General features: G+C 41.7%; 1 protein-coding gene across 1 annotated transcript in view; it reads right to left on the reverse strand.

Moving 5' to 3' along the window:
- LOC135235717 (1,4-alpha-glucan-branching enzyme-like) overlaps window positions 1–13,961 on the reverse strand; it is a 114,784-nt gene extending 100,823 nt beyond the window's left edge. The window contains 1 exon segment of the mRNA XM_064301503.1: window positions 13,705–13,961. Within this exon segment, the coding sequence (XP_064157573.1) occupies window positions 13,705–13,802 (98 nt within the window). The 5' untranslated portion in view covers window positions 13,803–13,961.
- Window positions 13,962–14,196: the final 235 nt, after the last annotated feature.

The raw sequence follows: 14,196 nt of genomic DNA on the forward strand, positions 1-14,196 counted from the left end.
TGGAGAACAGCACTTACCATGGCAAGTCTGTGAAAACAAATAAACCTGCAAACTAATGAAGTGAAATAGCTGGAGGACAGCTGCAGTCTCCCAATAAACGCAGGGGCCAATCTCCTGATAAATTTAACTCAGGTAACTGTGAAGGCATGTTGTGTGCTCCTATAGGCAGAGAGGAGGGAAGACTCTCAAGGCTAAACAAACTTCCCAGGGTACCGTGATCATTAACACATTCCTACATACTATAATAATGCAGATTATTGCAAGCAAAGTTTTTCCCCCTCTCAAAAACCAACACATTTACAATATTTTTTCCCTTGAAAAAAAAAAAAAAAACACATACATTATTCATCAAACAAATGCTGGAAATGACAACATTCCCAAAACGCTAAAGAATTCTTTTAAATCCTGATGAAATTTTTATTTAGACATAATTTCTCCAAGCTGCACGTCTACCTATGTGCAAAACAGGGGTAAACACTAGGAAAGAACAGCGATAGACAGGCCAAGTCAGTTTGAGTGAAGAATTGAGGAAATTTAATGCAAAATAAAAGTCACGTATTTTTAAGGCAGTGTCCGCGGTGGGGTTACTCCATTCCCAGTAATGACACGCTTTTACTTTGCTGAATTAAATCCATGCTCATTCTTCCATCACGCTCCTGTACCCCATAATTATCTGATGTTTGGACCTCTTGGCTATGACCTGAATGGCTGTCAGAATGGCCAGGTAAATGCCATTTCAGAAGCGTTTTTTATTTATTTATTTTTTTATACAATAACAATAATAAAACACTGACTTTTATCTGGTGCACTGAAGCTGGAAAGGACATTTGATGAAAAACCAGACGTACATGCTAAAATTAAACCATAATAAAAAGTCTTCTTTGTTCTAACAAGATGTTACTGTGACACGCTAGATTCTAACCGTACTCTTGACTCACAGCAAATTACTAACGCCAGTCTCTCAAACAGAAATTTGAAGATGAGAAATCAAATGAGACGTGTGTGCATGAAATGGGCGCTTTTGCTAGGCAAGCGATTATGACAAGTGTGCGCCTACACGGAACTCTGTGTTTATTTGTCCAACATTGAGGCGGACAGAGATCACCCCCCACCCCCCCGTCGGTCTCGACAGAACAACGCCAGAGCGGAGGAACACATCACCATTGGTGCTGCACTCGCCCACACCAACAACAAGCCGTAAACAAATATTCACAACTCAGACTTGATACCACAAGGGGTCAGGATAGCCTGGTTCAGCGTCGACTGCAATATTCCACAAGCCCTTCCACAGCTCTGTGCATTTCCGACGTTCACTCACAGATGCCTACATTTCCCACTTTCACACAATGCGGAGAGCTCATCTCGCTTCATTTCAATGCAGCTGGGGCCCTGGACTACAATTAGCTTAACTTGACGTCGCTGCTAATTGCAGAAAATAAACATTTCAAGGGGAGCGGAATACTGCAGAGAATTTGTGTCCAAGGTCACAGATATGCAGGGTTGGTTGGACATTTCAGCCACTAGAGGGACCCCTCACAATGTTCCAAATGTGTTCTCTTAAAAGTTAGGCCCACCACAATATTACCTGTATTCATCATCCAGTCACATGTAATTGTTAATACCGATTGACATTAAATGACATTAATCACACAGCTTAGCATGAGCGTGATTTTAGTTAGAAAAACACATGCAGAGAGCGCACAAAAATATTTACTATTTCAAAATGCATCATAACAGATCACCACTGCTAAAACACAAAACCAGACTCAAGAAATGTTCTTCTTGCTGATGGCAAGAAAAAAAAAAAGACACACAAGAAAAGACCCACTATTCTCAAAAATTAGACACACAAATCATTCCTTTGCAGCAGATCAAGGCGAGCATTTCAGCTCAGCCATCACTACTGCTTGTGTGTTTTATCGTCAACAGAACATTCTGTAATTTTGTTTCCAAAGGTTCAAGTCAATTTTTTAAATGTGCTTTTTCAGGCTCATAGTTTACCATTTTTCCTGTACAGTAGCTTTGTGTCTGTAAAATGTGCTAAAATGCTTTTTTTAAAACACTTTTTTAAAGACTTATTTTTTTTGCATTTCTGAAATTATATAAATCCACAACATTTTGCAGCTAAATGTAGATAATGAACCTTCAACATGTTTTTAAATGACCTAACCTACCATTTCAGTGATTGCTAAAAAAAAAAAAAAAAGAAAGCAACATGATTTATATTTGGTTAGCCTATATGAATAACCAAACTTAATTTGCTGACATTAAGTGACTTCACTGCCAGGCTTTTGGTTGTTTTTTACAAAGGCAAGCATTATGCCTATACCCTGAAAAAACACCTGGATCTTTAGACAGACAATGGATCAACTGACAGGCAGTAGAAGTTACTTTCAATCTTATGAGATTCTCTGTAAAACAGACTGATTTTTAAAAATGATATCAAGAACTTTTCCTTTTTGGTACCAGGGCTGTTTTTCAGTGCAAATTAAGGATCGATTGGATGGTTTTACACCTATTATAGGCTTCTTCAATCTGCACAATATGCAGTCATCAATTGAATACTTTGATACGCAAGACTTCCATATAGAGGCATTGAAACAGCTATTCTCGTCTTTACCTAAAAATCAGCTCAAGGAGGCTCCAGAAGACGCAACGTCATTATCAGGTGTCAAACACAACTATAGGCCTTATAGCCTATAAAGATCCGAATAACCAAGAGGAAAGGCTTTATAAATTCCAGTTCTTGACTGGGGGGGGGGTTAAAAAAAATACACAAAATAATCCATCAGGCAAAAATCTTCAGTTACAATAGAATTCATACCACAACCAGACAGCACACACACCCCAGGTCCATTTCATCGTACAAGGGTTCAATTAAAAGGCATGATGAAAGGACAGTCTGACTCACAGCACAAATGGGGTGTGCGAATACGGAAGGATTTTCCAGAACCCGAACCCCGCTCAGGGAGACGGGGTGTGGCGGGAGCGGGGGACTTACGCTCAGGTGTTCCTCACATGAATGGCACGAACAGATGGAGAAATCCCCAGCCCCTCCCACCCAGGGCGGGGAGGGTCAGGGCGGGGAGGCTAGGGAATGCATATGGAGGAAAAGTAATGGCGGGTTGAAGTGTCTGTGACAGGAACGCAAATGTCATCAGAGGGGGAAGTGACACCCATAGATCATTTCAGGGTTATGGCCCGCTCCTCCCCAGAGCTATCTCAAACATGCGCGGAGGTATTTCTGTGGTAATGTTTACAATAACACAGGGTGCAGGGGGGGCGCTTTTAAAAATATCACGCCATGTGTTTCTCTACTCTAATGTTTAGGCCTGAAAGCAAAAAAAAAAAAAAAAAAAGCATTCCAACAACAACATTCTAATCTCTGATTATTCAGGGTCTGTACAGGCCTGATTCAGTCTGATGAAGACACTGTGACAAACTTAACTTTAGCTTACGGGGGAAAAATAAATGCAACACCATTATTGCAGTTATTATTATAGTGTTGAGCATAACCATAAACACAATATTATACATTATTCATCACTCTTCTGAGCTGAAGAATGACTACATTACAGCAGTATTTCCATGGCAATAAGTAAAAGGAAAAACTGTTTTGAAATGCTGAAAAAATGTAGGCTACTAAATATCCAAAATGTCCCAAATAAGTCTGATCTACCATTAGGCTACGTTATGAAGAGCATGAAAAAAATGTTTGAAACCTCTCTGTCATGCCTGCGAGACCTGTATCAAATTACATGAAATAGGCCTACCCAAACCCGTTAAACAGCTACATTCCTTTCACCGATATACAGAACAAAATAGCCTAACTATTCTTTCAAGTGATTGTACATTTTAGTTTGGAACTTATTTTGTTAATAAATTGTGTTATCTGCAAGAAGTATTTCAGTATTTTAGTTTAAGTAGTGTATTTTGTATAGGCTATGTACTTCATCAAGTACAATTGCGACTTGTCCATAGCCTCTACATTATCATACATTTTTGGAATTTAGCCTAGTAGATGCCCTTTTATAAAACGACTTCCTTTTTATGCAAACAATTAACTCATACAGCCAAATATTTATCAGAGCAGTTCAAGTACCTTACTAAAAAGTACAATGGCAGCACCCTTGCTGGGCATTGAACCCACAACGTTTGACTTACAAGCCTAATTCTCTAACAATATACTAAATTTAGATTTCTGATTGGCCATTACACACACTGGCCAGCACAAAAGGATGGAGTTCCTGTACATCTATCTAGGCCTATTCTGTGGCAAGACTGGACTTGATTCATATACTGTACACAGTCACTCAGCTGTGTCTGTGCACTGTCCATCCATCATCATCGAACCCGCTTATCCTGGTCAGGCTCGTGGGTGGTGCTAGAGCCTATCCCAGCATGCACTGGGCGAGAGGCAGGAATACACCCTGGACAGGTTGCCAGTCCATCACAGGGCAGACACACCATTCACTCACACACTCATACCCAGGGGCAATTTAGACTCTCCAATTAACCTAACCTGCATGTCTGTTGAACAGTTGGAGGACACCGGAGTACCCGAAGGAACCCCACATGGACACAGGGGGAACACGCAAACTCAACGCAGAAAGGCCCCGTTCGAAATTTGAACCAAGGACCTTCTTGCTGTGAGGCAACACAGAACCTCCAGACTAATGGAACCCATTTTGTCCCCATAAGACACAAAACACATTCCACAACACAACACACCACCTTGGCTCACCGCGTGGATTCAAGTGCCGAGTTAAAGATGTGCTAGCCTATACGCTACGGAAAATCGCCAAGCCTGAAATGGAAGGCAGACTACACGGAACTAGGAATTATGGGAAAATGTCAAGCCTGAAATAGATGGGCCTCTCGGTGACTAAACCGTACTGTTATTTGAAATGAAAGTGTATAAGCGGATGCCTTTTCCGATTAGCGATTTGAATTTGCAGCGACGCATTCGGGGGCGGGGGGGTGTGGCGCGGGGGGGGCAACGATTGCCACGTCGCGTTTCCCGGTGTGACCCGTGCCCTCGGGGGGCCGTGAGCAGTGCAGCTGATCCGAGAGAGAGAAAGAGAAAGAAAAAGAAAAAAAAGAAAGAAAGAAAGAAAGAAGAAAAAAAACTTCTTGCACAGCGGTTTGCAAGGTACGCAAAATTAGCCATGTTCCCCTCAGCAGACAGACAGGTGCTAAAAACACTTCTCCTGTTCTGTGGCACCCCCCAAACTGAGACTCTGACAGCTGCGCTACACTGTCCCTGCCAGACAAATTACGCCCCCGTCCCCACCCCCCACCCACCCCCCCGTCCTCCCCCTCCCAAAACCCCTGGAGATAACCCGCGGATCAGAGCTCATAGAATAACGTGCAAGCATTTTCCATCTTTCAGGGCATTAATTGAAAATGGAAGTTTGGATATTAAAGTGAGCATCAGAGCAAAGGTAAGGGACTGTATTCTCGGCTGATTGGAGTGGTTGCGACTTTATGTCAGTCGGTCACTGAACAACCAATCTATCCGGATAATTGGCGGTACTTTTTTCCGCCTCCCAGCCGAATAAGGACTTCAATAAAGTAATTAAGAAGTGACGCTAAATAAAAACAAAACCATTTGCCTCCAGTGGGACTCCAGTCGCACGCTTGTGGAGTCAGTTAGGTCTATTCACTCCATTCCACAGAAGGCTGCACTAATAAGCATGTTCCATTAAATGATAAAATAAAATAAACTGGTACTATATTTTGCATATCTTCTTCTTCTCCTCCCGTCTGCAATGATCATCATCATAACCATTCAAATCCTATGGCTAGAAAAAAATTTAATGGGTTAAAGGATATTGATATTGAAACCAAAGGCAAGAAAAAGGTGTTTGGAAATACTAATCTCCCAAAGATCAGAGAGAATCCAGAGTTAAACATCAAGAACTGACCCAGCCCAAAAAAAAGCAGGAGAAGAACGTCCATAAGGAACGCACTTGCTGTATATCCTTTAATGTACAAGAACGATACTTCGCGTGAGGAAAATGGATTCTTCCTTAAAATAAAGTCCAGTTTTGGCACTGGTTGCTGGCTTGGTTCTGTTCCCTTACATCCATCCCTTCGTTCCACAGCGGTCATTGTGCTAAAAAAGAGTCACGTTGTCTGTAGCACAGTGACCTGCCAAAACTTCAAGAGCAAAGCGCTGACGTCAACTGAGAATCTGAAACTGAATAACTGGACAGAAAAAAAAAGACTGAACAGACTGACTCTAATTTATCCAAAGTGGAAATGGATAAATGCGTTAAAAAACATTCATTGTGGTTTATATATATTTTAAATATATTATAAATTATAGCCTAAACCATTTCATAGAACATTATAGTAGACACAAGAGTTCAGGCCTAAAATTTTAGACAGTAAGCTAGTAGCTATTTATTTTACTTTTAAAGGGTAGGTGGGTAAAAACATCCCTAAATTAAACTGTTTCATAAAATATGTATTCACTCCCCCCCCCACCCCAATTGTTTCATGTCTTACCATTTCAAAGCTCAAAAGTTCTGAACGATTTGTCACACGGTGCCAACTACAGAGAGGATCTGAAAGCCCCCCAGTTAGAGCTCCAAGCTCATCGACCACTTCACAAAGACAATCCTTTCAGTGGATTCGCACACAGCACCAAGTTCTCTCGGACAGAAAAAGAGCCGTTCACCCAAAATGACCCGCTGGGGCCCACCTCTCCCAACACCCCTGCACCCGCACGCCCGCCAACCACAGAGTACACTGACCGTTAAACTCAACGAGGGGGAAAAAAATATGTGTTAGAGGTTACCGTTTGTGCCATTTCCCAGACACTTATCACTATTCAAAAGCCTCACTTGAAAGAGGAAATTAGTAGGCCCATTACATCTCAGGATTCATACAGAAGTTAAATCAACTGAATCCATTTTGGGTGGAATGGAGTTGGGGGTGAAAGAAATGATTTAATCTGCACCCTCCTGTGCCTCGTCTCCTCTGGTTGGCCTGTTCTAATGTCGGCATGATGAACTCATTAGGAGAAAGGCTGGACCCCAGTACTGCGCTTCTTCTACTTCACAGTCAGCACAGTGAAGCGCATGGTTATTTCACGGGGGCCCCTGACTGTAATCGTTTGCGATACAGGGCCACATGCCTGCCAGTAGAGCTGCTTCAACCCGGAGTCCTCACAAGCCCGAATACTGGAACACCAACCATATCCGTTCACGCACAAGATGCAGAATTAAGCCTACCGCAACCCCGAAGACGAAAGGCAAGCTCATCTGCACACACTGGAGGAACATTCCCCCGTAAAAAAGCTAATAAAAACCTACCAAAAAAAAAGTCCCACAAAAAACTATGAAACTTAAGCCAAATTTAAATCTATGGGCAGCTAGGCAGATGAAATTTCACAATATAAAGACCTTGGAGCAGCACGAAGTCTCGCTCAAGGTATAAAGTCATCATCATTCACACCACAAACTGCACCCCAAAAACTGTCCCCTTCTGCAATACAAAAAAAAAAATCCAATTATTCAACGTGACATTCCCACTTGGGGACTTGGGTTCATGGTCTGAAACTGTAATGACTGTAACTGCCATTGGGTGAGGCCTCGGCATTATTCCGCACCTATAGGTGAAACTTAAAAGGACCATAGAAAATTCAGCACAGTGCCGTCACAGGAAGCTTAGCAGGCCGTTAAGCCGCGACCGCGACCCTGAATAAGTAGGAACGATCTCAGAGACGAGGGACTGACGGCTCTTTCTGTGCCCTGTTTCACACCGGCACTGCATTGTGAAGGATCCCCTCATTAGGCAAAACCGCCAGAAATAAAACACCCTCAGACGCAGCAACCAATCATAATCCATCTAGGTAGCTGGATGAGTCCGGCGTTCGGTAAGAAAAAAACGGCACACCAAAATGAGCTTTGAAATTCTGACTGCGATGGCAATCACCTGGTGAAGATGTAGAAAAGCCTTCTTTAAAAAGTCAAATTTATTTTTAAAGCCGGTGCTTTATCCCACATCTTATCTCACATTTTAATAAAATAAAGAAGGAGAGCAAGACAGTCCTCCCCTCCTGACATTTTTTTTCTTTTTTCCTGCTTTATTCATAGTGGTGTTAAGCAGAAAGGCTAACAGATAGCAAAGGGACCACAGCTGAGAAAGTGCTGAGGCCAGGATTGAGTCCCAGGCCGCATGGGAGAGATTTCACATCGCTGGAAAGTCAGCTGCCCTACAGACTGCATCACAAGACTCACCAGACCAGTCCTATCTCTTAAATGAGAAATGGCATCTAGTTACCCGAGACTTAGGCTAGCCTAAGCATGGCTTATCAATGAGCGCGTGACCGATCAGCTATGGAAAATAGAACAAGTATTCCTAAAAATATCAATGGCTGATGCACGCAGATTCTATGAATAAATGCACGCTTATCAACTTCAGACACTCACGATGAGGTCATTAATACTTTTACAACTCCCTCTCTCGTTTTTTTCCCCAATTATCCTTCCACAAAAGTCACCTGACAGACATCCCTTCAGACCCAGGCTAATTAGAGTCACCGCCCAGCAGACTGACTACCCATCAAATTCCTCTTCTCATAAGAAATGGGAATCACTCATTTAATTCCCAAGACTGTCCTCATGCGTACTGCATCGCAAGCTGCGAGCTTTCCCCACTTCACCAGCGCAAATTCCCAGGGAGCGTTCTCATTCCCATAAGTCTCGATGAGGCTGGACCAGAATCTAAACTCAGTAAACTAGATAAATTACAAGAAGAAGCTCAGCAAATTGCCTTTTGGGACAATAAATGGTGTAGGCCAACAACTGATTTATTAGTGCTGACAAGTGGGCTAAACCAAACAGGCCACCGAATTAATTTGTTCAGTAAATAGATAGGCTAAGTAACCAAGTGACCAAGTACCAAATTAAGTAAGAAACTAAGTAACAATTTAAGTCAATTTATTTAATTATATTTATTGCAATGAGTCCATACCCCAGGTTCAGTAGGGACGAGACGCCTATCCTGTATAATTAACCAAGTTTACAACTGCAATGGAATGAAGAGAACAAGAATGAGAGCATGTGAAACCCTTTATAAAGCGCTAGGAGGTGGATCTAAGGATTGTGAAGCTTAAACCCACCCAGAAAGCTCTCGAGAGGGCGCTGCTCTCGCGGGGACCAGCAGCAGGTGCATTTGTTCTTGGTATGAATTTCCATTTCCCTGCACTAGCTCAGTGATTTAATGGTGTTGATGTTGTCGTGATGTTGTCCTTTTGTATTCTGTCTTTATGTGAACCCTGGCTGCAAAACAAATTTCCCCTCGTGGGACAATAAAGATAACCTTGAACCTTGAACCTTGAAAAAGCCTCATCACAAATGACTCGGATCGGAGTTGGGGTCGGGTTGCATTCAACATGCTAGGCGTTTAGCAATTTGTACCTCATGTGTAGACTCTCATGCCGATGCATTGATTGTAAAACCTGGCACTTCATCCAAATTATGAAAACAGATTAGGCTAATTGTAACCTAGCCTAAATTTTGCACATGACATTTCATTATATATTTCCTGAGTAGATGATTACCAGGCAACCTTGTCCAAGACTTTTTTTTTTGTACAGGGATATTTTATACACAACGCTCCCCCCTCCCTCCTTTCCCCTCCCTCTGCACCCCCCAAAAAAGTGCCCGATTAGTAGATGGCTGGCAGAGGTTAGCTAAAACTTTGCATTTAATCTTATTCTATTCCAGGACATGGGGAACAGTGGTGGATAAAACCCGCTTGTGTTTTGAGACTATCGTTAAATCACCACAAAGCTATGTAAGACCGGTAGATGCCCGTTGCCAATTCTTTTCCAAAAGTGTCCCCACAAACACAAGGACTAACTAATGGCTACCAGCCACCATATCCCCAAATGAGCACAGATTCAGACAGGGGTGGGGGGTGGTACCTGCCTAAAGTGACACTGAACAAGTTCTGATTCCCTTTGTTAGTGGCACTGGGAACTTTCCAGGCCTGATTTGCCTGTGTGTGAGCTGGAATTTGCAGTATTTTTTGACAATTAGAAGCAGTCTGCCGACAGACTTCTCCAAGACAGCGTGACAGCACCTGAACCCATTATGTCCGCTCCTCTCCAACTCGAGGAAGGTAAGAAATAAATTTAATTAAATAAGGAGGTAAGGCTAACATTAATCAAAGGGTACTGGCTGAGGAGCCCAGGGATGGTGGTGGAATCTGCAGAAGTGTCTGTTACACAGACGGTAGGCCTACACCCTACTCAGCAACAACCTGACAGGCAATATATGAAATTCATGAACTCCATCAACACTCAAAATGCAAGCTGCAAAGCGGTTTACATTGAATGAACTCCGCACCCCCTCCCCCCACCAAACACAAGAATGCCAAATGTCAGTATTTTTCCATCTGTCTGAATCTGTGCTCACTTGGGGATATTCTGGCCGGTAGCCATTCTTTAGTCCTCAGTGGTTATGTCCAGTAATCAGTTCTGGTACAGGAATTGACCAGAATGCACCAAGACTTTCTTCTCCTGGCTAATCACATTTCTAGTCCTTTGCTTTTATGAGGTTTCATGAAACCAAGGTATCCAACATAAAAATGTGTTGGAAGAGGGGGGTAAATAATTAGCAATTAAATTACTTCAATTCGCTTTTATTAGCCTAATATGAAGCCACAGAACTAATATTATATAGCCTATATATATATATTAAAAAAGATATATCTTTGTCTGTCCTCAAGTAAGGGAGATGACAAATCAGGACCCAGTCTTTCTGACTCATGCTTATTGTGTGCACCTAAAAATCAGTTTCTAAGTATAGCAGGCCTGCATTTTTTCACCATAATTAGCCTACATTCAGTGCCAGGCCTAACAAAGCAAGCCAATGTGGCCTGCCAACAGCCAATGCAAAAAGACTACTCAACAACACAACTTTCCATCAGCTGTTATTGTTATTGTGGTAATTAGTATTAATGATCTGATCAGCAAGTTGTGTCCAGGAAAGCAACCACAACAGGTGGTGAAAGCCATAGGCAAATAAAGGTGCACTCTCAACAAGATGAAAGCACCACCAAGATAATAAATAAAAAATAAAAATACACACTGTGGATTGTGGAAAGCAGCCTATACAATCCATTCTCAGAGAAACACAACAGAAATATGGTGATAAGGATGAAAGAATCTCGCAGCTGAACAATGTGATAGAAAAGGTTGGTGGTTTTGTACATCCTGAAATTACAGCACCAGCCAGCAAGCTAATGGAAAGCTGGCAGGAGCCTGCACAGTACTAACTAAAGTTCCATCCCGAGGTCACAACCCTGACCACACTTCTCCAATTTCAAAATGCGTGAGGAGAGCGAAGTCCGACTCCAGCAATTGCACAGGGAGAAACCCCCTGTTGTAGGATGAATACTGATCGTAGGGCAGAGGCTTCATTTCACCTCCAGGGGAAACACACGGCTGGACCATCTAGTCTCACGTACACAAATGTCAAGTCTCACAAGTACACTAGCCAGTCAAGGGACCAATTCATATGAAAATATTGAGAGTGACATGTCTCCATCTCTCCCCATACCTATGATATGATGTTGCTAGTGTGATTTTTATTTTTTTATTTTTTTACTGTACTCAGTGTTTGTGTTCCATTTTAATATTCATATGACTGTGTCCTTTCCTCCCCATAAAAACAGAATGAAAACTCAGGGAAAATAGGACAGCATAATGGTTAAAGTATGAGACTTGCAACTCCGAGGTTGTAGGTTTGATTTCTGGTTGGGCCACCTGCTGCAATTCACTGTAAAGATGCTAGTTGCACTGAATAAGTGCAACTTGCATCTTTGTGCCTGCTAAATGCCTCAAGTAAAATTCTCAAAGTTAAATTGTCAGTGTGCCATGAATCATTAGACAGCTCAGTTTCTCTGTGTAATTATCCAGGCTAATTCAAAAGACAATTCATTGCAGCTCATTGTGAACACGATATCGTCTTGCTACTGGCAGCGTGTATTGCCAAATAAGAAAATATCAGAAACATCCGACCAAACGTATGCAAAGATTAATCAGTCACATAAAAGGATTATGAATTTCACATCATTAGACAAGCTAAACTCTATTAAGAATAGAGGTGTAGTGACTAAGTGTATTTGAAGTTGAAATGCCTAGGGAGACTAGCGTGGTACAATACAAGACAAAGGCATCAAATGATTAAGCTGTGAGGAACTGAACCTCAAGGTGACTTGAGCTGGGCTGTGTAAAAAATTAAATTAAATTAAATAAAAAAGAAAAAAGCATTTTAAATGGATAGGTTACGTTTGATTAAATGGGTTTTAAAATTCGGACTTTATTCCCCAAAATATCAAAATATCACGTAAAGCAGTTAACAAGGGCAACGACACAGGTGCGTCATATCAAGTTGAATGCCAATTAGCAGTATGACTCCGCTATAAAAAAGAAAGACGTCTGACAGTCAGCTTTTTGATATGTGACTTTCCAATGCAACGTAAATAATTCCAACGACAACTAGGCCAAATAGTCGGTCAGGAAAAGTGAAAAATTACTTCACGTGGCAAGGGGACTCCTGAAAATTATAACTATGTAGCTTAGTGGCAACCAAGAACAAACAGCATCGGCAAAAAAGCACGTCGACAGGGATGGATTAGGAGAGCTAGTTTCTGAACTACGGCCTCAAATTACTTTTTAAACATACATTTTAAAATATTTGTCCAGGACATTTTTGCAGAGATCTACAGCCTTTAATTATCACGAGGCCAGAAAGCCATTTTTGTCTAGGCTGTTTAAGGTACTGGAGTAATGGCTTTAAAAATCTACTCCTAATAGAATACTTAAATTTGTCAATACTTGACATCAGTTTGGATTTTCAGATTTTAAAATCGGCACTGTCTTGATTAAGGACAATGACCGTGAAATCAAAAGCTCAGCATCCAATCTAAAATATTAAGCGACGTAGGTGTTATTCTGCTGCGCAGGTGGCACGCAATGATATCCACGAATGAAAAGATGGCCAGCATCGCAATCACAATTCATTGGTTGTGTTCTCTTCACGTGACCCAAATTAAACCCACAAGGTGCCTATAACGAGGTGGCCAACTGACTATTTGTCTTAATTTTTTAGATTGATCTGCATGGGTGTTCAATTTTAGCTACATTAGTTTGCATGCTGAATCAAAATGTTGGTAAAGCCGCGATATAGTGGCGTGTTGAGCTTCTTGATTTAAAAAAAAAAAAAACCTTATTTTCTTCATCTTTGCTATAGCTACGCCGCTAGCAAGGCATCGCAGTCCACTCATTACATCGTTTGTCACTGAGTGAATAAGACTGGTATCTAGCACGCTGGTTGTCAATAGGAGCACAAGCAATACATTTAAATATATTTATTGTATGCATAAAGCTATGTCTTCTAATGTAATTTCAAAACGTTGGCATTTCCTAATCCGTAAAGGGCTGCGAGAGACGTGCTTGTGTGATTTCAGAGCAGCCAGTCATGACAGCTATCACCATCTTAAATTTCAAGCCGGAGAACTTTCTGGCTAGTGCCTTGCGATTAAGAAATCATCTTTAATATGATGTTAGGTGCATTTTAACGCATCCTTTGCATGCCGAAATGACCTGGTGAGTTTTTGCCAAGCGATGGAACCCCGTAAAACAATAGGTTCCGGGCTGTAGCCATTTAAAACGTCCTTTACCTCCTCTTGAAGTCCTTTTCAAACGGTTTCAGATACGGATCCATTTGTAGAAGGGTGCTGAACTGCGGAATTGTAACATTATCCGTCGGCTCAGCCATCTTCGCTCAAGTCTATAGCAATCGAGTACCGGCATATACGTGCTTAAAAACAAACGTATTTATTGAGTTGTATGCGTAGGTTGTGGCCACTGGCATGTGATGATTTAACAAAGCATTCGGGGATTTGAGCAGATCTGGATCACTCAAATGCGATGAGCCTATCAAAAAGCGGAATGCCACGCATTTCCTGACCGCTTTATAATTTCACACGATTTCAAAATCTCCCTGTTACTTTAAGAAAATTGCGGAAGCGTTCACAAGGAAGTAAGGTCACCCCTGTTTGAGGACATCGGCACACAGAGCAAAGAGCTACTGTTGGTGTCCTGGGTTAACTTGTCCTTTGCAATTGCTTTTCTGTCCGCATTAACGTTACACTCCTGAAAAGCATCAGTGA

Source organism: Anguilla rostrata, chromosome 12 (assembly GCF_018555375.3).
Source record: "Anguilla rostrata isolate EN2019 chromosome 12, ASM1855537v3, whole genome shotgun sequence".
NCBI classification, from domain to species: domain Eukaryota; kingdom Metazoa; phylum Chordata; class Actinopteri; order Anguilliformes; family Anguillidae; genus Anguilla; species Anguilla rostrata.